The 26307-nt window shown below is 38.3% G+C and overlaps 1 protein-coding gene across 1 annotated transcript in view; it reads left to right on the top strand.

The window, feature by feature from the left end:
- The window catches only part of C5 (complement component 5), a 156512-nt gene that overhangs the window by 117341 nt on the left and 12864 nt on the right, over nucleotides 1-26307 (top strand). The window contains exons 29-39 of the mRNA XM_006865724.1: nucleotides 996-1201; nucleotides 3231-3383; nucleotides 3917-3979; nucleotides 6769-6850; nucleotides 8307-8364; nucleotides 15728-15830; nucleotides 16387-16461; nucleotides 16700-16805; nucleotides 19605-19688; nucleotides 20639-20728; nucleotides 22153-22236. Coding sequence (XP_006865786.1) covers nucleotides 996-1201; nucleotides 3231-3383; nucleotides 3917-3979; nucleotides 6769-6850; nucleotides 8307-8364; nucleotides 15728-15830; nucleotides 16387-16461; nucleotides 16700-16805; nucleotides 19605-19688; nucleotides 20639-20728; nucleotides 22153-22236 — 1104 coding nt within the window. The remainder of the gene's footprint in view (nucleotides 1-995; nucleotides 1202-3230; nucleotides 3384-3916; nucleotides 3980-6768; nucleotides 6851-8306; nucleotides 8365-15727; nucleotides 15831-16386; nucleotides 16462-16699; nucleotides 16806-19604; nucleotides 19689-20638; nucleotides 20729-22152; nucleotides 22237-26307) is intronic.

Consider the following 26307-nt stretch of genomic DNA (forward strand, 5'->3'; position numbering starts at 1 on the left):
CTCCCATGGAGCAGCTGGTGAGTTTGAACTGCAGACCTTGTGGTTCGCAGTCCAGTGAGTATCCTACAGCCTTGCCAGTGCTTTCTGCAGCAACTGATATGAAAAAGGGAGCTAGGACAAATGATGGAGGAGCTGATTTTAGATAGGATGGGAAACTATCACTAAGAAGACTGTATTTGAGTCCAGACCTGAGGACAATGAGGAAGCCAGCCCAGGAAGAATAAATAGTGTTCCAGGTGAGAAAGCCCATCCAAATGCCCTGAGGCAGGAGTATGCCTAATACTTCAAGAATGGCAAGGAGTAAGCTGAGGGGTAAGAACCGAGGTCAGGAAGGTAAGGATGAGGAACTGAGAAGGGCTTTTGCAAGGCCTTAGCAGTCATTACAGGGACTCTACAGAGCTACTGTAAGGAACTCTAGTAGCATAGTGGTTACAAATCAGGCTGCGAACCACAAGGTCAGCAGTTTGAAACTATCAGCTGCTCCGTGGGAGAAAGATGAGGCTTTCTGCTCCCGTAAAGATCAACAGCCTCAGAAACCCTGTTCAGGATCGCTATGGGTCGGAACCGACTTGACGGCACTTAACAACAACAACAGATCTACTGTGGACAGTTGTACAATGTACATGGCAGCTAAGCAAGCAAGTAAAAGAAGCTGAAATGCAGCCCATGCTCCACTCACCCAGTCGTGTACCCTGGTTAGGGCTGCTTCCACCCAGAGCAAGAGGTGCCTGTCTCTCACTCACCTAAAGGTGCTCAAAGGGTCAGAGGGAACCCTGGAACTTTGGCTTCTACTTCGAGGGACTTTCCATGTTGACCTTTTTAAATAAAGGCAAAAAGCACTGTATAGAGAATCTTGTTTTGTGTTGGTTACCCTGAGGAAGTTACAAAAAACACAACATTTCTAGAAACCTGAAGGTTATAATATACCTATTAGAATTGTTATGTCAAATACACATTTTAAATCAGGTTAACAAATATGATTTGTTAATGTTCAGGCAATCCACCCAATTATCGATTTTGGAGAGGTGATCTTAAGGCCAAAGACAGTTCTATACCTGACACCAGTACTGCCAATATGGTAGAAACCACTGCCTATGCTCTACTCACCAGCCTGGGCATGAAAGAAATTAATTACGTTAACCCAATCATCAAGTGGTTATCTGAAGAACAGAGGTACGGAGGAGGCTTTTATTCTACCCAGGTAACATTTCTTTGCCTTGTTCATCTGTAGATGTTTTTACTATCTCCTACACTACATATTCTACACTCATTCTAACTTCTGTGTTCTTGTCCATCAAATGAACATACCAGGCATAGGAATTAATGCTTAGACTTGAAGGACCCTTAGAGGTTATCTACACTGACACCTCATTCATTATACAGAGAAAGGAATAAAGCCCAGGAAGGTTCATTCAGGGTTTAGTGGTAGAGCCAACACCAGAACTCACATTTCCTGTCTCTAGCCCAGTACTTGTTTTATGATTCTCAGTGATTATAAGATTCCAGCAATTATGTCACATTCTACATAATAAACAGTGGCTGCCATGTAGACAAAGTTATAGGTGTTGACTCCACATAAAAATAAGTAAAGCAAAAGTGAGGACTACATATCATTGTTTCACTATCATCTATATACCAAGGCAAATTTATTTATGTGTATTTTATCCTATAACACCTATTATGTGTAATTGTATAATTGTTGTTGTTAAGTGCTGTTGAGTCAGTTCTGACCCAAAGTGACCCTGTATAAGATTTCCAAGGATTGGCAGGTGAGCTTGAACCACCAACCTTGCAGTTCAAACCAACTTTGCAGTCCAGCGCATTAACCCACAGCACCACGCCAGGACTCCAATTGTATAATACACATCTATATTTTAAATTTAGCTCAAATGTGAATATCTTTCCTGTTTTCTGGATGTATAAATTATGATGGAATATATATATATGTTGTTGTTATGTGCCGTGGAATCGGTTCCGACTCATAGCGACCCTGTACAGGGTTTCTGAGGCTGTAAATCTTTACGGGAGCAGAGAGTCTCATCTTTCTCCCGTGGAACAGCTGGTAGTTTCTAACTGCTGACCCTGAGGTTCGCAGCCCGATTCGTAACCACTATGCTACCAGAGCTCCTTATATATATATATTCCATCATATAATATATATTCCATCATATAATATATATATTCCATCGTATAATATATATATTCCATCGCATAATTTCTATATTCCATCATATAATTCTATATTCCATTGTGTAATATCTATATCCCATCATATAATCTATAGTCCATCGTATAATATCTATATACCATCATATAACATCTATATTCTATCGTATAATATCTATATTTCATCATATAACATCTATATTCCATCATATAATATATATATGTTCCATCATATAATATCTATATTCCATCATATAATATCTATATTCTATTGTATGATATATATATTCCATCATATTATATATACATTTATATCAAATTTAGAACCAGAGGGACACTTTAGGGTCTCTTTGGTGACCATCTAATCGATAAGGCCAATGGAATTCATCTTGGTACAACTGTAGGGTTTGCAGGAAAGAGCTCCTATTGGTTAGCGTTGACTGCCAAGGACCCAAGCCAGGGGCTAGCTACATATTGGTCAGCTCTGGTCCAGTCACACACTCTCATTTTATAGTTGGGAAGATGTCATTCAGAAAGATGAAGTTCATTCTTTTTTTTCCATTCAGCAAATACTTATTGACTAGTAATATGCAAAGTGCTGTAAACATAATAGGTAACAAGAAAGATCTCCTACCTACCCCCATGAATCTTACCTTACACTGAAAGAGGTCTACAATTCACTGTCTATAAAATGATTACAAATTGTGATGAATGTTGTGAAGCACAAAGGGAGAACATTACAGTAGAGAATGAAGGGAAGAGGGTCTTCCAGTGGGAATATATAAGCTGAGACCAGACAATGAGATGATAGCCCTGCCCAGAGTGACATCACTGAAGTCTCACACGCAGGCCACACTTCCAGTCCCAACGTCCTACTCCTGTGCCTTTAATCTTGTAGTCCACTAGAGTTAGCATCCTTACTAAGAAGGAGGAACCTTTCCTTCCATCTCCACCATGGAGCCCTTACCCAGTTTCAGTCAATGCTCTCATTAGAAAGGGCATTTGTAAACAGGGAGGGTATAGATAAACTAAACATGTTTTTGGGCCTTGCTGATTTTTGATAGGATACAATTAATGCCATTGAGGGCCTGACAGAATACTCACTTCTGGTGAAACAACTTCGCTTGAATATGGATATCAATATTTCTTACAAGAACAGAGGTGACATCTACCATTATAGGATGACAGAGGAAAATTCCCTTGGGAGGCCAATAGAGGTAAGTAAACAACTGAATGGGACCTTTTAAATCATCTAATTCAGCCTTTTTTTCCAAATGTATTTATTCACCACTTAAACATATATTAGTGGTAGTGGTGATTATGTGCCATAGAGTCGGTTCCACCTCATAGCGACCCTATATAGGGCTTCCAAGGGTTTAGTTTGCACTAATTTATATCAAAATGAAGGAACCCTGTTGGTGGAGTGATTAAAGACCTCAGCTGCCAACTGAAAAGTCAGTAGTTCTAACCTAGCAGCCATTCCCTTGTAAAAGATTTGGCAGTCTGCTGCCATAAGGTGACAATCTTGGAAGCTCTACTCTCTCCTATAGGGTCACTGTGAGTCACAATCAACTCAGTGGCAACAGGTTTGGTCTTGGTTTTATGGGCATAGGATCTTTAATACTTTAACCATTTAGTCTCAAAAGATCTCTGAGGGAAGAGGCTGGTAGGTGTCAGAACACTCTTCATTGTCCTGCCCCTCCTCCTTATCAATTGATAAAAAAGCATGGTTTTTCTACCCACCTTCCAGGTGCCTCTCAACGATGACCTCGTCGTCAGTACTGGATATAGCAATGGCTTGGCTACAGTACATGTAAGCGCTTCACTGAGCACAGCTTGGGAGTTACATGACTCTATACTAGGCAATGTAAAAGAAAGCTCAGGAATTACTCACAAAATCACAAAAGTAACATGTATTTATCTAACTCTTTCTAGTTATCTTCATAATTGGCCTACCAATTTCCTTTTGAAGACAGCTACGTTTGTAGGAATTACATGTGTAGATATAATTTTATATTATATGTGTATATATTTAGATACAATCTGTGTGTATATACAAGGGGGTTTCCAAAAGCCCTCTCATACATATACATATAAGTTTTTGTGGTTACTAACATTAGTCCTATTTCATTTATTCTGTATCATGGATATTGATATGTAAGGATTAAAGTTTATTTTAGCCAGTTGACATTTTCAAATTCTTCTAAACTGTTTATATAGTCCATATATTCTTAAACTGTGTTTTCTGAATATAAACAAGCATTCTATTGATTATGTTTAATTATGCTTTAAGTTTTAATACATTTATTCCTTCAAGAACATTTCATATAATTTCATGGGGCTGGGGTGGTCGTTCACTTTCCTGTCACTTCTACATGTTATCAGTATGCCTACCTCTGGTAGTACCCATGCCTATATTGTTGTTGTTGCCAAGTGCCTTCAAGTCAGTTATGACTCATAGCGATCCTATATAGTTTCCGAAAAGAAAGCTGGTGAATTTGAACTCTGTACCTTGTGGTTAGCAGTCCAGTGCTTATCCTACAGTGCCACACCAAGACTCCTGCCTACACACACCTATAATTTGTTTGTCATGCTTAAGTGTGAGCTGCAAGAAAATCATTATAAAGTTATATGTAAAATTAGAGCTATATGTAAAAATCAGTATTATGTGTAAAAATACAGACTGTAAGGTCAGCCAGGGGAGTGTTTTACAGAGTAAGGTGCTCAGACTTGCCAGTACAGAATTTGGGTCAATATTCTGCCTGTGTTGTTGTTGATGTTGCAACTGTGTTGACATTAGGTGCCGTCGCATCAGTTCTGACTTACAGCAATCCTATACACAACACAAGGAAATACTAACCAGTTCTATGCCATCTTCACAACTGATGCTATGGTTGAGCCCATTGCTGTTGTCACTGCCAATCCATTTTTGGGGATCTTCCTCTTTTTCAATGACCCTCTACTGTACCAACTATGATGTCTTTCTCTGGGACTGGTCCCTCCTCATAATATGTCCAAAGTATGAGAGACAAAGTCTGGCCATTCTGACTTCTAAGGAGCATTCTGTCTTTATTTACTTCTTTCAACACAGATTTGTTTGTTCTTCTGAGAGTTCATGGTACCTTTAATATTCTTCTCCAACACCATAACTCAAATGCATTGATTCTTCTACAGTGTTCCTTATTCACTGTCCAACTTTCACATGCATATGAGGCAATCAAAAATACCATAGCTTGAATAAAGTGCACATTAGGCTTCAAACTGACATCTTTGTTCTTGAACACTTTAAAGAGGTCTTGTACAGCATATCTGCCTAATGCAACACATCATTTGATTTCTTGATTGATGCTTTTGTGGATGTGGGTTGTGGATTCAAGCAAAATGAAGTCTTTGACAACTTCAGTCTTGTCTCAATTTATCATGATATTATTTATTGGTCCAGTTGTGAGGAATTAATTATATAATTGTCAAATTCAAAATACCAATATCAGTCCATTTCAAGTCACTAATGCCGAGGATATTGATCTTTATGCATTTCATTTAACTTTTGACAACTTACAGTTTCCATAATTCATACTTCATACATTCCATGTTCCAATTGTTAATGGATGTTGGTAGCTGTTTCTCCTCATTTTGAGTTGTGACCCATCAGCAAATGAAGGTCCCAAAACTTTATTCCATTCATGTCATCATGGTCAACTCTACTTTGAGGAGGCACCTCTTCTTCAGTCATATTTTGAGGGCCTTCCAACCTGAAGGACTCATTTTCTGGCACCATATCTGACAATGTCTGCTACTATTTATAAGGTTTTCAATGGCTAAACATTCACAGTTGTCTGCCTCTCCTTCTTCCTCGTCTGTCTTAGTCTGGAAACTCAACTGAAACCTGTATACCATGGGAAACCCTGCTGGCATTTAAAATACCTATAGCATATCTTCCAACATCACACAAACCACCACAGTACAACAAACTGACAGACAAGTGGTGGATTCTGCCTATATTTTTGCCTTGAGATTTGAGGTTCTCAGATATGTTTCAGATTGTGGAGTTTGCTGAAATCCAACCACTGATAAAAGGATCATCAATGTACACTATTTACACTGTTGTTGATAAGTACTGTGGAGTCGGTTCTGACTCATAATGACCCTGCACAGGGTTTCAAAGGCTGTAAATCTTTTGGGAGCAGAAAACCTCATCTTTCTCCTGCGGAACCACTGGCAGTTTTGAACTGCTGACCTTGAGGTTGGCAGCCCGATTCGTAACCACTACGCTACCAGAGCTCCTTACTATTTACACTGTTGCTGTTCTGTGCCGTGGAGTCGATTCTTACTCATAGCAACCCTATACAGGGTTTCCGAGGCTGTAAATCTTTACGGGAGCAGAACGCCTCATCTTTCTCCCGCGGAACAGCTGGTAGTTTTGAACTGCTGACCCTGAGGTTCGCAGCCTGATTCATAACCACTACACTACCAGAGTTCCTTACTATTTACACTAGGTTATGAAAATCATACTTTGACCATTCTATTTACTGCAGTAGTATTGTCATAATACCTCACTGTTCCACTTGAATAGAATCTTCTTTTTTACTTTTCCCATTGTAGGTAACAACTGTGGTTCACAAAACCAGTACATCTGAGGAGGTTTGTAGTTTTCATTTAAAAATTGAAACTCAGGACAATGAAGGTAAGACAGCATAATTTACACTGTAATTTTGGCTAAGAATAAAGAACGTCTGAATAGTTTACCTCATTAGGGGAAAGAAGTGTGCTTTTTCAAAACAAAATGTTTTTATCAAATTCTTAGTTATGCAAGTAAACCTCACTGCCATTTGTTATGAGTCTACTCTAATAAGAATTGTAGGCTGTTATTAAATAACTTGAGACTCCTGGTGTGGTGCTGTTGGATCAACACTGGACTGCGAACCACAAGATCAGCAGTTCAATCCCACCAGCTGCTCTTTGGAAACCCTATATAGGGTCGCTATGAGTCAGAACTGACTTGATGGCCCTTAACAACAACAACATTAAAAAACTTAATAGCTAAACGAAATGTGTTCATTATTGATCAAGAAGTTATTTAACTTGTTACTTTTAATGAATGTAAGTAGTTGTAAAGTCATAGAAGGGTCTAATTCTAGAACCTTGGATTTTCTGTCACCAAATTGTGTTAGCATTCCATCCCATGGCCCTGAATTTCTGTTTTCACCCTGTTAGTGTTCCATCTAACTTTCTGAAAGCAAGGGGATCTGGCAAATACATATTTCTGTGCCTCTACTTTCAATTTAGTCCCTCTGGTACATACGATCTTCATGTGTGTGTATATATATATATGTATTGTTGTTGTTGTGTGCCATCGAGTCGGTTCCGACTCATAGCGACCCTGTACAGGGTTTCTGAGGCCGTACATCTTTACGGGGGCAGAAAGCCTCATCTTTCTCCTACAGAACAGCTGGTAGTTTCGAACTGCTGACCTTGCAGTTCGCAACCCAATTTGTAACCACTATGCTACCAGAGCTCCTATATATATATATATATATATATATATATATATATATATTGAATGCACAGACACATTTGTATGTGTCTATCTATATATTTTTTAATCCTATGACCTTCACATCCCTCTGTGAGTTACTTTAGTTGGTTCATACCCTCCCACTCAAAATATGAGCCCACTTGCACACTGCAGTCCTCCTCTGACCATCACTTTCGGGGTTAGGGTGAGTGCCGCTACTGCCTCTATCTTCATGCATTTCATTTATGGCTCAGAAACCTGTTTATACAGGAAACTTTCCAATTACTTGTAAATCTAGGAACCTGCTCTCCCTCCCTCCAACATTTCCCAAACATGTTCTCCATCTATATTTACCATGTTGACTCCTGCTTTGAAATGTTAGTTCTTGGAGCATAGAGAACTGGTGTACTTTTTAAACGGTTTTCTGATATAGTTCATAGTTGTGAATTTCCATGAAAATCACCTAAAATGTCAACTTCCAAATCACAATCATTTTAAATGTATTCAGAGAGCTGCTTATTAATGATTCTGTTCTGAAAGTTTCCCAAAACAGTGTAAACAGTCTACTTTCCTTTTTGTTTGCGTGTTTGTTGGTGTTTTTGTTTGATTGTGCTGTCTGAGCTAGCCTCCAACCTCAGAACCTACGGCCAGTTGAATTACAAACGCATAATTGCATGTGCCAGGTGAGTCCATCCCAAAGGGAAGTATAGACTTCAAGTTCTTATTTTCACCCCATGGCATATTTCTACATCTTTTTATATTTCAAGATGCCCAAAAGATACAAAATTGTTCACTTTTTTTCTTAAACAACTACTTATTGTAAAGAATAGCTGTTTTGGCTCATATTGGTTTTCCCTCAAAGCTTTGATCTTCTTTCTACTTCAAACGCTGTTAATTTTTTCTGTCTTTGAGAAGGGTAAAGAGTTAGATGAGTATTACTCACTTCCATGGAGCCAATTCTGATTTGTAGCAACCCTACACGGCAGAGCACAACTGTTCCATAGGGTTTCTGAGACTATAAATCTTTACCAAAGCAGGCAATCTTCTCCTATGAAGTGGCTGGTGGGATTGAACTTCCGACCTTGTGGCTAGCAGTCCAACTATGCCACTGTTGTTGTTGTTAAGTGTTGTCGAATTGATTCTGACTCATAACAACCCTGTATAGGACTTCCAAGGAGTGGCTGGTGAGTTTGAACTGCCGACCTTGTGGCTGGGTGCTTCTCCTACAGCCCCAAACCAGGACTTCCACTGCACCACTAAGACTCCATGTATGTGTATTAGAGAAAGAAAAATTAAGAGTCTCTCATAAGCAGCTCGTACTCACAGAAAAATCATGATGTCTCCGCAAGGTCCCTAACAATTATTTGTTCTTAACTGAGGCTGAATGTTGAAGTCAGCTAAAGAGCTTTTAGACATTTTCAAAGCTCAGACTTCTCCCCCAGCGGCCATTATAATGACAGCCAGGGTTGAGAATCTCTGATTTGAAACTCTCTAAAGAAGATCTGGAACTAAAACAGTTGCTGTTGAGTTGGTTGTGACTCATGGCAGCCCATAGGGTTTTCAGTGGCTGATTTTCTAGAAGTAGCTTGTGAGGCCTTTCTTCCAAGGTACCTCTGTGTGAACTTAAATCACAACCTTTCAGTTAGTGGCCAAGTGCATTAACAATTTGCACCACCCAGGGACTCCACAGACTCTCCATGTTGTTGTTGTTAAGTGCCATCGAGTCGGTTCCGACCCATAGCAACCCTGAACAGGGTTCCAAGGCTGTAAATCTTCACTGGACCGGAAAGCCTCATCTTTCTCCCACAGAGCAGCTGTAGAGACTACTTTATTAGTTCCTATTACTGCTATAACAAATTACCACAACTTCCATTGCTTAAAACAACACAGATTTATGATTTGATTACTCTGGAGGCAGAAGTACTAATATCAAGATGTTGGAAGGCTGTGTTCTTCCTGAAGGCTCTAAGGGAGAATCCATTTCCTTGTTTTTTTCAGCTTTTAGAATAAACCTGCAATCCTTGGCTCACAGTCCCTTCCTTTATCTTCAAAACTAACAATGTAGCATCTTCCAGTCTTTCTCTCTGACTTGGACTTCCTTTCTTGGGTACCTATCTGCTGGGGCAGGGGAGAGTAGACAAGGCTGTTGTCTCTACATGTGAAATGTTGGCCATGGAGAGTGTGAAAAAACTTGTTCTGGGAAGAGCTAGAATCCATATATAAGACCCTGCAAAGTGGCAACTGGAGCTGGTATAAAGAGAGGCTGATTCTCTGAGAGTGGAATGGGAGATTTGTGTCCCTCTGCCATGAAGTACCCAAGTAACCTTCAGCAAATTAGTTTCTTTCTCTGGTCCTACTCTGTTGTTGTGTTCCACTGAGTTGGTTCCAACTCATAATAACCCCTATATAAGGTTTCTAAGTAGTGGCTAGTGGGTCTGAACCACTGACCTTGTAGTTAGAGTCCTGCGTGGGCCTATTCTGTAAAGCAAGGATATTGGACTAGCTCATCTCTAAGTTTCTCCAGCTCTAATTTAAGGAGTCCCAATGTGGTGCTGTAGGAGCTCTGGTAGTGTAGTGGTTACAAATCAGGCTGTGAACTGCAAGGTCAGCAATTCGAAACTACCAGCTGTTCTGCGGGAGAAAGATGAGGCTTTCTGCTCCTGCAAAGATTTACAGCCTTGGAAACCCTGTACAGGGTCGCTATGAGTCAGAACTGACTCCACAGCACTTAACAACAACAACAATGTGGTGCTATGGGTTAATGTGTTGGACTGCAAAATCAGTTTGAACTACAAAGTTGGTGGTTCAAGATTACCAGCAGCTCCTTGGAAACCCTATACAGGGTTGCTATGGGTTGGAACCAACTTGATGGCATTTAACAACAATTACCCATGTGTAAGTCAAAAGTATTGCCACAAAATCATAAGAATCTTTGCTAAGCAAAAATATCAAAATGTGAATTATTGTTTCTCAACATCTAGGACTATACACTTCTGAAGACAGTGTTTCCATTTCTCTAGCGCTTCCTCAAAGAATTCTGTACTCTTCAATTTACATCATGTCAAAACTGTAGCTTGGGCACCCTTGGGGGACTCAGATTATGTTTCTTTCCAATGTTCTTTGAGTTTGGGAAACAAAAAGTATCCTGAAAGGACAATATCAGGGATGTAGGGATAAGATTTCTCAGTAAAATTCTTGTAAGACAACCCTTGCTACCCTTGAAGATGGAAAGATGGAAACGAAAAAAAAAATTCCTCAGTACAACATTCCTGGCCTTTTTCTCACTAATGCAGTTTTCAATTTTCTTAAAAAACAAAACAAAACAACTTCTTTCTAACAAGTCCCCATGATCATCCTGCTGCCAAGAAAATCTATCAAGGTTGCCCCTCAAAAACCAGTTTCCATAACCTCCAGAGCAGACTTCTCTGCCTTGAATTTAACAGGCCCAGTAGTTCCCTTTGAAAACCACTGTTTTGATTGGACCTTGCTCTCTGGATTATATTGGTGAATCCAAGACTCATCCCAAGTATGATTTGCTCCATAAAATTATCTTCATTAGCTTCACTCTTGCTTAAAAGATTGATGGGAAGAACAGTTATTTGAACTAGCTGGTCTTCGTGCAATGCTTTTGACAACCATCAAGCTGAAAGTTTGCTTAGTCCAAAGTGTTTGCTTAAAATTCAGAGTGCTAAGCCATGTGAAATCCCATTCACAGTGGCTATCACATCACTGACTAGTCTATCGTCTTCTTCAACCAGTTTCTGAACTTCAGCCACAGTTTCTTCAATGTTGACAGTCTTCCCTTTCTTGGCTCATCTTTGAAGTCTTCCCAATCTTCTTTAAAATACTTGATCCACCTAAAAACTGTTTTATGTGGGGCAGCATTACTGTGCACTTGTCTCAAAGCTTCAGTGATTTGGGAAAACATCCACTAGAGTTTTGTTTAAAATTTGTTATTAGCCCTGACCTCAAAATCATTTTGTTCCCTTGGCATGAAAAGTATCCTCTTTGAAGGCACCCTAATGAGACTAAGCCATCCATTAATCACAGAGACATGTTTAAAGAGTTCTTATTTGGAATAAAGCCATGCTTGTATGAACTGGAACCCTAGTAGCAATATTTTTTGACTTACCCACATATAAAAAGGTTTTTGTTGAAAACTAACTCATTTGACTTCATTGAGAGGAAGCCTAATTCCAAATTCCAAAACAGAGCAAATAGAGATGTAATATTGAATCTTCTAGCCTTTGGTTTTTACAAATTGGGAACAGAATGTTCAAAAATGATGTGTGGAATATGCTTCAGGCTCTGTGACACTGAAGTTAGATTGGGTAAATTCCAAAAGTAACTGTGCAGTACTTCTGCACAGTAATAAATTCTTTGCCTTCAAATATTCTCTCTCCTGATTAGAAACGCCACCACATGATTTCTGAGTTCAGAGGGTCTCTTTTGTGTATTTAGCTTTTTACAACTTCTTTGTTGTATTCATAAGAAAAGGGGTGGTGGGAGGATTTCACTTCTCTCAGAACAAAATGCCTTTGGGGAAGATTGCTGTCTTTGGCAGCAAGCAAAAAGCTTCTTGAAAGGAAGGTTTCTGTTCCATGGTTAAAACAGTCTCCATGGCAACCAGTCATCAAGATTCCAGTAACCTTTTCATAGACACTTTCCACTCAGAAGGCCCTTTTCCATCCTCACATCTGTGAGCAAGAGTTCTCTACCTCTGGTGACTCTGACCCATCCAAATAGAAGTCCAGATGCCACGGTACAGTTTTAAGATGCCTTAAATTCCATTCTAAATTGCTAATTGGGTGAAGAATGGGTTAAATTTTTATGCGTGAGAGATTTAAAAAATATTTTTAACTATGATGATCAATAAGGAGCTCTGGTAGCATAGTGGTTACAAATCGGTCTGCCAACCTCAGAATCATCAGTTCGAAACTACCAGTTGTTCTGCAGGAGAAAGATGAGGCTTTCTGCTCCCGTAAAGATTTACAGCCTCAGAAACCCTGTACAGGGTCACTATGAGTCGGAGCCGACTCCACAGAACATAACAACAACAACAACAATGATGATCAATATTACATCAATATGTTAATAGGATCTGCTTTGTATATGTTTTATAAGTTGTGACTGAGGGAAAGGTATCCCCTCCCACCTCAATTAACTCACATAATACCTCCGTTTCACTAATACTCATTCCTTTAGGCCAGATCCATTTTTCCAATTTTGAGGACATCTTCCCAATTTTTTCCTCAATCCTGACTTCTCTTCCAAGCTCTCAAATGTCTAGCTGCCTCTCAATGTCACCTTGATGTGAGGCTCATACCTGAAACTCAACCTTTGTAGAATCACACTCATCCTGCCCTTGCCCCACATACCTGCCCCTCTTTCAAGTCCTCTTATTATTACTGCTGTTGTTAAGTGCTGTTGAGTTGCTTCCAACTCATAGCAACCCTGTATAGGGTTTCCAAGGAACTGCTGGTAGGTTTGAACTGCTGACCTTAGGTTCGCAGTCCTGTGCTGATCCTAAAGAGCCACACTAGGAGTCCCTTAACTCTACTTAATTGTAGTACTAAACCTCTGCCACCCAAAATCAAAATCTGGGAATTATAGAGATAAGTTTTTTAAATGAATTTATACTTCTTCAGAATTCATTTTACAAATAGGAGACTGAACTCAAGAAAGAATAAATGAATCATGGAAGTCTCTCAGTAGAACTGGGATAAAACCCAAGTTTCCTGACTCCCCTATTCAGTATTCTTTTAGTTAAAAAACAAACAAAAACATATATATATATATCCTATTTTATTGCCTTTGCCTTTCTTCTTGACTTCCCACCAGCACAATGCCTAGACAAGGAATAGTCCTTGAAGCATTGAAAAAAACTCAATAAACAATAAAGACTCTATTGTGATCATGAGGAAAATAAAGTATAGAGAAGAAAAGAAGAATCAGTTAGTCAGCCCACCAGAGAAAATAAATGCAAGCATTTTAGTGTATTTTCTTCTCTCTTTTACTAGACATTTTTTAAATCTCTTCCCAATATGTATTTTACAACAGTTTTTTAAAAATATGTTTCATTAGAAAAAGGGCTAAAGTGAGAATCAAGACACCTAGGTTCTTATGCAGTTTGGATATGAACTAGCTATGTGTCTCAGTCACTCTGTTGGAACAGAAATATGACAAGTAGGTGGCTGTAATGAACAGATTTCCCCCCACAGTTTGGGAGGCTAGGACTCTGAATGCAGAGCACTGGCTCTAGGAAAATGCTTTCGCCCTCTCTCAGCATCTCTCTTTTTAGCTTCTGTTCCTTGGTTCCTTGGCAATCTTCATGTGACGTGGCATCTGTCTTCTCCCATCTGTGCTGGCTTGTTTCTGTACCTAAGCTGCTCAAAAGGGATTGATTTAAGACACAGACATGCCCTAGAGTGGTATCATTCCATTGTTGTTGTTGTTGTTAAGTGTCGTTGAGTCGATTCCGACCCATAGAGACCCTCTAGAGGGTTTCCAAGGAGTGACTGTTGAGCTTGAACCACCAACCTTGCAGTTCAAACTGACTTTTCAGTCTAGCACATTAACCCACAGCACCACACCAGGACTCCTTCCATTAGCATCTCAGAAAACTCAATTCCCAAATGAGATTATATCCATATGTATGTTGTTGTTTTTGTTGTGTACCCTCCAATGGATTCCAATTTATATAACACTAAAGAATGAAGTCATGGACTGTTAACCACAAGATAGGCAATTCAAACCCACCAACTGATGCTTGGGAACCATATACAGAGTTGCTATGATTCCAAACCAACTTGATGGCACTTACCAACAATAATAACATAGGACAGAGTAGAATGTCCTCATAGAGTTTCCTAATAATCTTTATGACGGTAAAATGGTTAAGCACTCAAACGCTAACCAAAAGGTCATTATTTCAAACCCATCCAACTGCTCCAGAGGAGAAAAGACCTGGTGAGCTCTTCCTGTAAAAAAGTACAGCCCAGGTAGTCCTGTTGTCGTCACTGTTAAGGGCAGTTGAGTCAGTTTTGACTCATAGCTTCCAAGGAGCAGCTGGTGGGTTTGAGCCACTGACCTCATTGTTCTAACTGACCTTGCAGTCCAGTGCTTATCCTTCAGCACCACACCAGGACTCTAGGAAGCCCTGTTGTTGTTGTTGTTGTTGTTGTTGTTGTTGTTGTTGTTAATTGCCATCGAGTTGGTTATGACCCATAGCGACCCCTGTTGTAGGGTTTCCAAGGAGCAGCTGGTGAGCTTGAACCACTGACCTTACAGCTCAAACCAACCTTGCCCACAGCACTACACCAGGACAGTAGTTTGCATCCTGTCCTGTAGGGTTGCAAGGAATTGGAATTGACTTAGTGGCATACAATAACAGTCTTCATAGGAGCAGATCACTAGGTCTTTTCTCCCAAGGATTGGGCTTGAACTACTGACCTTTTTGATTAACAGCCAAGTATTTCACTCATTGTGCCACCAGGGGTTAGTATTGCACATTGTATATGGGGTTAGTATTCATTATCCACATAGTATAGGGGTTAGTATTATAGTATATATTTGGGGGGAACTTAATTCAATCCATAACACCATATGTTATCTCGTCCTCATAGTCCTCAGCTAGTTAACTGAGTTTGAACTAGATGACTTCTTTGATTCCATTCAATCTCAAAATGGTGGTACATTAAATCTGTTGGTCATATAAGTAAAGAGTCAAAACAGATGACTTAAGGGTCTCTTGCAACTCTAACTTTCAGTGATTCTAATACATATATTGTGTTGTTGTTGTTGTTTAAGTAGTGTCAAGTCAGTTCTGACTCATAGTGACCCTATGTAGGGTTTCCGAGGAAGCAGCTGGTGGGTTTAAACTGCCAACTTTGTGGTTTGCAGTCCAGTGTAGATCCTCCAGCGTCACACCAGCTAGAGAGGCAAAAAAGTAGAGCTGCATATTCCAACCCATTAAGGAATAGAGCCTTGTCTTAAAGAATCATATTCATTTATTTATTCTATTTGCTAATCCCTAATTTATTTTAGCTATAAACCCGGCAAGGACGAATCATCCTCTGGATCCTCCCATGCTGTAATGGATATCTCTTTGCCTACTGGAATCGATGCAAACACAGAAGACTTAAAAGCTGTAAATGTTTTCTTTTAAATATTGTCAATGCTTGTTTTTCTTTTCTACATTATGTTTATTTACTTTCATTTGGATATGTGACTTCCACAGACTCATCCAGGAATAGTCTATTCAAACCAACAATCTACCTAAGTTTTTGTTTTCCAAAGTGCTCAATAAAACCACAGCCATCAAGTCAATTCCCCCTTGTAGTGACCCTATAGGACAGAACAGAACTGCTACACAGAGATTCTGAGACTGGAAATCTTTATGAAACTGACAGCCTCATGTTTCTCCTGAGGAGTGACTGGTGGGTTTGACCCTTAACCTTTTGGTTAGCAGCCCAGTGCTTAACCCACTGCACTCCGAGGGCTTGTTTTCAAGGGCAGTGGGAGCATGATCTGAGAGCTTGCGTGCATATACTAATATGTTCCAACTTTCCAAGAAGAGTAACTACTCAGCAGCTTCTTTAAAAATTGGATCACATACCTGTGGTCTAAATTCCCATCAATAGGTGAGTGCATTGAAACAAAAAGGCAATAAAATGAAGTTCAAGGTTTCCTCTTTCTTTTCTCAGCTTGTGGATGGAGTGGATCAATTATTAGCTGATTACCAGGTCAAAGATGGACATGTTATTCTGCAAGTAAATTCGGTAAGCTGCACCCTTTCCCCCATTTTTCCTTTACCATTGTTGTTGTTAAGAGTCATCAAGTTGGTTCCAACTCATAGCAACCCTGTATAGTTTCCGAGGAGTGCTTGGTGGGACTGTACTCCCAACCTTACTGTTAGCAGCCCAGTGCTTATCCTGTAGTGCTACAACTAATCAGACTAAAGTATCATGAGTATCTTTTTTCCCATGATTTCTTTAATTCCTTGAATTTGTCAAACAGATTCCCACCAATGAGTACCTCTGTGTCCGTTTCCGGATATTTGAACTTTTTCAAGTTGGATTTCTGAGTCCTGCTACTTTCACGGTGTATGAATACCACAAACCAGGTAATCAGCTCAAATCTAAAAGTTCTTCAGGAGACTACTTCCTATTCTTTACAGAACCGTTAGAAATCTACTAGAGAAGAGTATCCTATTTTACATATTGCCTCTCCAGGGCTCACTTGTCACAAAATCACCACATTTCAACTCGGACACACAAACTATTACATGACTTTAAATCATTCATTTCACGACTCTACTCCCAACTTTAAAATCATTTGCCTCAAGTTTATCGTTGGTATTCAATTTCAGTATCCACTTTCTTTGATAAATTTGCTCACTCTTTCATTTATGTAATCCATCCAGAATCAACAGCCACTCCATCTATATCATCATCACATTTTGCAGACAGCTCTATTTTAGCAGGTGTCACATTACATTATGATTATTTACTTACATATCTTTCTCACCAATCCTAAAAAAGTCATCTTTGTGTCTCTAGTGTCTAATATAGTATCAAATACATAATGTGTACACAGAAAATAATTGTTCAGTGAATAACCCCACATTTGGTCACTCAGCCATTTCTGAGAATGTTAAATCATTGGAGGGCTCATTGGTTCACAGGGTAAACTGTTACACCTTGGAAATTATAATTATAAGGAAATTCTTATAGGAGGGTAAATAAAAAATTATTGCTATAAAACTATGCACACTTTTATCAAACAAAAATATCAAAATGTGAAGCTATTGTTTCTTGGCAGATCCTCCATCTAGGTCTATATAATTCTGAAGGCATTGTTTCCTTCTCTTAACCCTCCCTCACAAAGAATTATGCAGTCTTTGTTTTATACAACATCAAAATGGCAGTTTGGGGGTATCCTTGAGGGACACAAATCATGTTACTTTTAAAATATTCCTTGAGTTTGGAGAACAAAGAGAAGTCGGAAGGGGCAAGATCAAGATTGTAGGGTGGATGAGGTAAGGTTTCCCAATGAAATTCCTTTAGGACAGCCCTCAAAGAATGAGCAGATGCATTGTCATGATGGAAAGAATTCCTCAGTGCAACTTTTCTGGCCTTTTTCTCACCAATATAGTTTTCAACTTTCTTAAAATTTCTTCATAACGTTTATGTTTCTTTAGTGCCATCGAGTCAGTTCTGACCCACAGCAACCCTGTATAGGGTTTCCAAGGAGCAGCTGGTGAGCTTGAACCGCCATCCTTGAGGTTCAAACCGACTTTGCAGTCCAACACATTAACCCACAGCACCACACCAGGACTCCCATTCTTCATAATAAGCCCCTATCATTGTCATGTGTCCTTCAAGAAAATCTATCAAGATTACACCTTTGGAATCCAGAAAACAGTTGTCATAGATTCTGAACTTTGAATTTAACTGACCCAGCAGATCCCCTTTGAAGCCATTGTTTTGATTAAACTTTTTTCTTAAGGCACCCTAACAAAACAAAGACATGTGTATTACTGAGAAAATTTATCTGTAGCTATCCATTGATCACAGAGACATGTTTAAACACATTTTGTTTGTAGTAAGCCCATGTATATATAAACTAGAACCCCAATGGCAATACTTTTTGACTGGCCCTCATATTGAGCCAAACTGATACCCATTCATTCTACTTTTATCTTCTAAAATCACATAGAACATACTTAGTTTTTCTTCTCTTCTCCTGCCTAAACAATTATAATTCTTTCACTAGGTCTTCATGCAACATATATATCTTCCTCTCATTCATAGAGGCACCAAATATTTCTTCCTAAAAAGTGGATATTATACAGTAAGTTTTCAAACACATAAAAGGCAACACGAGGAAATCCTGTTGAGGGTAGAGGAGTCCTTCACAGAACAACCAAATCATACAACTTTCTTCAGCTAATTATAAGGCCATCTCTGCTCTCTTTCATTTACCCTAAATCAACTACATTTTCAAACTATCTATATTCCAGTAGCTGTTTGATTCTACTACTCAGCAGAATGCTAAAGTTAAACCATTTCATCTATTACATGCCTTGCTATATATATTATAAACATTTTCCCAAGTCTATTCTATTTGGACTTTAGTATATTTTAAACGGAGTCCTAGTGTGGTGCTGTGGGTTAATGCGGCAAACTGAAAAACCATTTGAGCTACAAGGTTGGTGGTTCAAGCTCACCAGCTGCTCCTCGGAAACCCTATACAGGGTCGTTATGGGTTGGAACCAACTTGATGGCACTTAACAACAACAACATATTTTAAATACTATATTTTATAACAATATAAATATACAGTATTGATATATTTTAATGTTATTTTTATTTAATCAGATCTTTTATGATTTCTAAGCCCTGTATCTTAGAAAGACTTGTTCACACACAGACTAATTTTTAATTATATTTTTATTGTCCTTTCATAGATTTTTTTTTTTAGATCCTATTTATCTGGAATTTATTCTGGTATAGGGAATAAGGCAGGAATTCAATTTTTTAAATTTTCAGATGACTTGCTGTTTATTCTAATACCATTCATTGAATTCGCGCTCTTTTCTGGAGGAGTGTTTCAGCAATTTGGTTGATAATAGAGTATTCTAACAATTGACCACAGAGTCAGTTGGATGGACAATGATTTAAAATTCCATCCAATAGCATGAAACTTTGAAAGTAAATGTATAGTGGAAACAGACGTGTATCCTAACGTTAACTCCATCATAACCTTACTGTGCAGACAGGAAAGTAATTGAACCTCCCTGGGCCTTAGCTATAAAGAAAGATTTGGAATAGGTGATTCTCCATGGAAGAGACTCACCAACCAATAAAGTTTGTATAAAGGAATCAAGTTACTTCTCTTAACCATGTTTTCATTGCCACAGATAAACAGTGCACCATGTTTTATAGCCCTTCCCATACCAAACTGCAGAAGGTCTGTGAAGGAGCAATGTGCCAATGTGTAGAAGGTAAGCTTTGAGTAGCATGTTTAAATGCTTAAAGTAGCCACTTGTGATCCAGGGCTAACCTAGAGGAAACTGGCCAACTGTCATTTCTTAGAAGTAGAAATTGTCATCTTAGCTGATTGACTTATGATTCCTTGAACATTGTAAAGCTATTTCTCTGCAACTCCTGAAAAGCCTAATGGTTTATACCATTCCAGGACAGAGAAATGCCACGCAGCCGGTTGCTGGATATCCGAGGGCTAACAGGATCTGAATATTAACTGAATTTTCTAGTTTCCATCAGATCTTTTTAATATAATAGGAGCCTAGCCTAAGTGAACAGAGACTCAGAACTGAACCACCAGCTCCCCTTTCTTTCATGTTACTTCTTAATGTATTTCTCTTCTTTCCTGTACAGTTCCAGTCAGTCTTTTGTAAATCTAAGGTAGCCTTTTGGAAAAGCTCCAGAATTCACCAATAATCAGCAGCTGGTTCCATGAAGGACTGTTTTGTTTTGTTTTTTTCCAAAATTCTTAATATCTTACACATTTCCTAGATACTTACTAAGCCATCTTAAAGATGTAAACCCGTCAAATTTTCACTGTTAATTCTTTCAAGGGATCCTATAACTTTTTATCATTATGTCATACTCATAATGGAAAATTTCCCCCCTTCAAGGGAAGCATATGCATTTCTAAAGAGCTGAATGTGCATTGGTGCTAAGAAGTGACCATCTCAATCTAAATCTTATGTTCATGATTTTCTTTTTGGTTTTGTTGGTTTCTTAGGTTTTCTGTTTTTGCTTTATGTAGTATTCTATTTTCTGGTAGAGGGGAAAAATGACTGGTTTTAGGAATCTGGAATTTGTAAGTTTGTAGTGGATTATCCTAGGACTCATGAGATGCCATTTACTCCCAAAGAGAGTGTCTGCTTCTTTACACTAATCTATTTTTACTATTTTCCACAAAATCCAGCTGACTGTGGACAAATGCAGAAAAAATTGGATCTGACAATCTCTGCAGAGGCTAGAAAAGATGCAGCATGTAAACCAGAGATTGCATATGGTAAGTTCAAACATTCAATATCCCTTAAACACATGATCAGCTAGAAGGATCAAAAACTTTATATAGTGGTTATATAGGCACAACCTTCCATGTGAGTCCTCAAAGAAAAATGCTATTTTCAGCATTCACATGCAAAGTGACTTATCCTTTAGTAAAGAAATGTGATTTTTCATTTAGATTAGTAGGAGTAATATGTACGCCAAGCCAATGCACTTTATACCAATGGATCCCTTTGAATTAAAGATATTAAAACATATTCAAAAGACCTTTTGAGAAACCACAGAGTTGTAAGATTTCAGAACTAAAGTCTTCCAGTGGATTCAGCAGAGGCAATGGCAATTTGGGGATTTTTATTTTTTTGCAAATCCCTTCAAAAATAACATAAAACTATAATTTGCTAAGGAATTTTAATGTGAGTATATGCAGAATACAATTTTATGATTGAGATTCTTTTCTTTTCAAAAAAGATTCTTCTTTTTTGGTGACTAGAGCTTAGAGCTGAATCAAATGCCCAAGAATAGTAGCAGTATTGTCTCAAACCTCTAATAGAATTAGTTGTTGGGATTTTTTCTGCCCATAGTTTCTGACATTCAGGACATTTTACATTCATTGTAGGTTGCTAATTTACACAGCATTTGATTCTGCCACAATGAATTCATCTACCTGCCTAACAGCTAGTTAGCTAGATCTGTCTGTCTATATACCTACCTATCTGTCTGTCTGTCTCTGATGTTGAGAAACTCATAGATTGAGAGTATTTTAAAATTGAACAAACTTTTAGGCCATTCACTTGAATCCCATCAAAAGCAAAAATGAAAAGGATCTTTTCTCAAATTACATAGAAAAGCTGGATCCCTTGAAACTGATCATTCCAGTGCTGAGGTCAAACACACCATAGACTAAACACAGGTGCTTGAATGAAAAGAAAACAAGGTTGGTAATGCCTAGATAGCTGCTAGGATGAATAAGAATTCCATCAAGGCAAGAGAATATAGAACGTGTGGCCATGTAAGAGCCTGCACCTGTGCCACCTCACCGCCTTCCATGGGCACGCCTCCACTAATCGTAATGGATCAGAACCTGAACTTCATATTTGGTTGGTTTGGTGTGCTTCTGTTTTGTTGTTTTTTATTTAACTTGACTCTTACTCTAATCAGCTTGCAGTGGTCACAGCTAATGATTCTAAGGGAGATTGAATTAGACTAAGGATATTTTTCCAAGCATCTTGGGGAAAAAATAAAAAGATTTCCTGAACCCACCAACCACTCCTCAGGGTTGATCTGAGTCTGAACCGACTCAACAGTACTTAACAATGGTGTTCCTAGTGGCTCAGCATGCTTTGTTTCACCTTTGTTTGACAAATTCTACCTTCTATGGACCATGAGTAACATTAACATGAATGACTTTGGGTTTTTTTTTATCAGCTTATAAAGTTAAAATCACATCTATTACTGAAGAAAATAGTTTTGTCAAGTATACTGCAACTCTTCTGGATATCTACAAAGCTGGTGAGAATTCATTCATTCATTCACAAATGTCTAGTACTACTATGTGCTAAGCATTATTTTAGACACAGGAGATATAATTTGAATAAAACATCCAGGGTTCCTGTCTTCATGAAGCTTACAGTCTACTGGGGAGACACACTTTTTTATAAAAGGAAGTGAAAAAATAAACTAAATTATTAAAAATAAGTATTATATATGAAGCAGACATGAAACAAACTATTAAGACAGGAAAACTGCTTCAATATGATAACAGCTTCTTTTCAGAGGTGATATTTTGGAAGAAAACCTGGTGATTTACTTATTAAAAAATCAGTTAAGTGAAAGCCTGTGGAAAAGAAAGAAAATCTTACGGATCACAAGTGGCCATCGCTCTGTTTCAATGTGCACTGGGTAGCCAGCCATGAGTAGGGGCTCAACTTTACAGCAACTAACAATAGCCGCCATCACAGCTTTCTTTTGTGGAGCCCCAGGTAAATTTGAATTGCTGAACTCTTGGTTAACAGCAAAGCACTCAGTCACCCTACCACCACTGCTAATTATTGTATTGTTGCTGTTGTTGTTAAGTGCTGTGCAATCAGTTCTGACCCATAGTGACCCCATATAGTGTTTCCAAGGAGCATCTGGTTAGCTTGAACTGCAGACCTTGTACTTCAAACTGACTTTGCAGTCCAGCAAATTAACCCACAGCACCACACCCAGGACTCCAATTATTGTATTACCCTGGGATAACTGAATAGGCAATTTGGCCAGTGCCAAACTGAAACCGCTGTAATTTCACAATTTGTACTGAAAACCTGGCAATACATTTACACCAATAAGGTATTCATATTAATATTTCTTATTGAATCCTTTTTTCCTAAGCTTAAACAAAACAGTTTGATATATTGTTCAGGTATTTTTACATCTAGTGCCCTGAAACAAATTGCAACAAAAGTTATTAACCATATTCCTCTTCAATATTTCATTTTAAATACTTTTAAGCAGTTTTATATCAAATAGTTGATTTTTCAATGTTTAATTGATATTTTTCTCTTTTGAACTTCTGTTAAATATTTTGACTATAAAATGCTTGTTTCTAAACTTTTTTTTACTTTATTCACATTCCAATAAAATGTTTTCTAGTTTTCATTAGTTCAAGTATTTCACACTATGAAAGTAATTTGTGACATCCTTATTTGCCTTCACTGATAATCCCAAATTTTCTTTATTTGAACATGAATCATATTCTGATGAAATTTGTAAACATTTGTTACTTTCAGCTTTTTATGATCTAACTTTTGAATACCATTTGCATCCAATGTCCACATCACAAGCAATAATACACCCATTTTTACTGAAATGATCAAATATTTTTCATTTAAGAAATACATATGATTTATTTAATTTTATACAATCTTTCACAGTGGTATCAAAAGGCATTCCAGACTGTTGTCACATTTTACACAATATCAGATGATTCCCAAGTTTCCATTCTAGATTAATATTTCTTCTTTGTTCTCTTATAGATTCTGAAGGTTCATGTTCATGATGTCTTAAAGGAAACATGTTATGAAACATGCATATTTTGTTATCACCTCATTTCCCCAGCCTTATTTTTGATATTTATTATAAATTTTGAATCTATAAATATCAAAACACCACACACATACTACTCACACAAGAATTGCTGTACGCTAACAATAAGTCAAAACAAAAAATAAAAACTCAACAATTTAGAATCAAGAGCACTTACGTAACTTAAGGCTATTTTCCTAAAGCACAGGGCACTTAGACAAGGATGTAGATGAAAAAGGACCAATGATAGTTGAAGCTGAGTTTAACTAACTATTCTAGCTTCTTTTAATATGTTTGAGAAACAAGACATTTTTAAATGATAAACTTTTATTAAGCCATGCCACTTTCTATGACAGGGATTGGATTGGTAGATTGTTGTTGTTAGGTGCCGCCCATCGAGTCAATAGTGACTCTTCTTAAGGTTTTCCAGGAGCAACTGGTGAGTCTGAGCCCCTGACCTTGTGGTTTAAACTGACCTTGCAGAATTGGCAGATAGTGCTGGGGATATTCCACAGATACTGCTGCAACAGAAAGCCATGTCTGAATGGCCATCAAGACAGCATAAGAAAATAAGTTTGAACTAATGTGTGCACACTATGGTTGTTGTTGTTGTTGAGTGCCATCAAGTCGATTCTGATTCATAGAGACCCTGTATAGGGTTTTCGAGGTGTGACTGACACGGTTCAAACCAACCTTGTGGTCCAGAGCATTATCCTACAGTGAGTGACACACCAGGATGGTAGGTGCCATCAAGACAGTTCTGACTCATGGTGACCCTCTGCACAACAACAAAATACTGCCCGGTCCTGCACCATCCTCACAATTGTTCTTAGAGTTGAGCCCATTGTTGCTCCCACTGTGTCAATCCATCTCATTGGGGGTCTTCCTCTTTTCCCCTGACCCTCCACATTATCAAGCATGCTGTCCTTCTCCAGAGACTGATCCCTCATGACAACGTGTCCAAAGAACAAAAGATAAAGACCCATTATCCTTGTTTCTAAGAAGCATTCTTACTATACTTCTTCCAACACAGGTTTATTCTTCTGGAAATCCATGGTATTTTTAATATTCTTCTCCATCATCATAACTCAAATGCATCAATTCTTCTACAGTCTTCTTTATTCATTGTCCAAATTTTACATGTATATGAGGCAATTGAAAATACCATATTTTGCATCAGGCCTACCTTAGTTCTCAAGTTTACATCTTTTTGCCCTTTAATATTATAAAGTCTTTTGCAGCAGACATGCCTAATGCAATATGTCTTTTGATTTTCTTGACTGCTGCCTCTCAGAGTGTTGACTGTGGATACAAGTAAAATGAAATCTTTGACAACTTCAATCTTTTCTCTGTTTATCATGATATTATTTATTGGTCCAGTGGTAAGGATTTTCGCTTCTTTTACATTGAAGTGCAAACCATACTAAAGGTTGTAGTATTTGATCTTCATCAGTAAGTATTTTAACTCTTTATCACTTGCAGCAAGCAAGGTTGTGTCATCTGCATAGCTCAGGTTATTAACAAGCCTTTCTCCGATCATGATGCTACATTCTTCTTCATATAATCCAGCATCTTAGATTTTTCTTGCTCAGCATACAGATTGAGTAACTATGGTGAAAGGATTTAATCCTTGCACACACCTTTCCTAATTTCAAACTATTCAGTATCCACTTGTTTTGTTTGAATAACTACTTCTTGGTCTATGTACAGATTCCTCATGAACGTGCTTCCCATTCTTCACAATGTTATCCACAGTTTATTATGATCCACACAGTCCAATGCCTTTGCATTTGATAAAGTGCAAGTAAACATCTTTCTGGTATTCTCTGCTTTTAGCCAAGATCTATCTGGTGTTAGCAAAGATATCCCAAGTTCTATGTTCTCCTCTGAATCCAGTTTTAATTTCTGGAAGCTCTCTGTCCATGTACTACTGCAACCATTTTAAAATTATCTTTAGCAAAATTTTACCGGCATGTGATAGTAATGATATTGTTTGATGATTTCCACAATCCGTTGAGATCTTTCTTTGGAATGGTCACAAGTATGGATCTTTTTCAATCTATTGGCCAGGTAGCTGTCTTCAAAAATTCGTGGCATAAACAAGTGAGTATCTCGAGTACTGCATCAGTTCGTTGAAACATTTCAATTTGTATTCTGTCAGTTCCTGGAGCCTTGTTTTTCACCATTGCCTTCAGTGCACCATGGACTTCTTCCTTCACGACCATCAGTTCTTGATCATATCCTACCTCTTTTTTTTTTTTTTTTTTAATGAATTATGTGATAGTTTACATGGGAGAATATTAGTTTTACATTCATCCTATCATATATCGTTTCATTGCCATGATTACAATCCCCTCCATGCATCATCAACCAACCAAAGAGTATACCCTGCAAGCCTGACCCCCTGGTCATCAGCACATAGCCCCTCTCCCTCTCTGGGTCTAAAGTCCCCAGCCACTCCATCTCTCCATGTCATTGGCTCTGCCTCCATCTCTGGAGTCACTGCTTCTCTGGGTA

The sequence above is a fragment of the Chrysochloris asiatica genome, unplaced genomic scaffold, assembly GCF_000296735.1.
Source record: "Chrysochloris asiatica unplaced genomic scaffold, ChrAsi1.0 scaffold00081, whole genome shotgun sequence".
Classification (NCBI taxonomy): Eukaryota; Metazoa; Chordata; class Mammalia; order Afrosoricida; family Chrysochloridae; genus Chrysochloris; species Chrysochloris asiatica.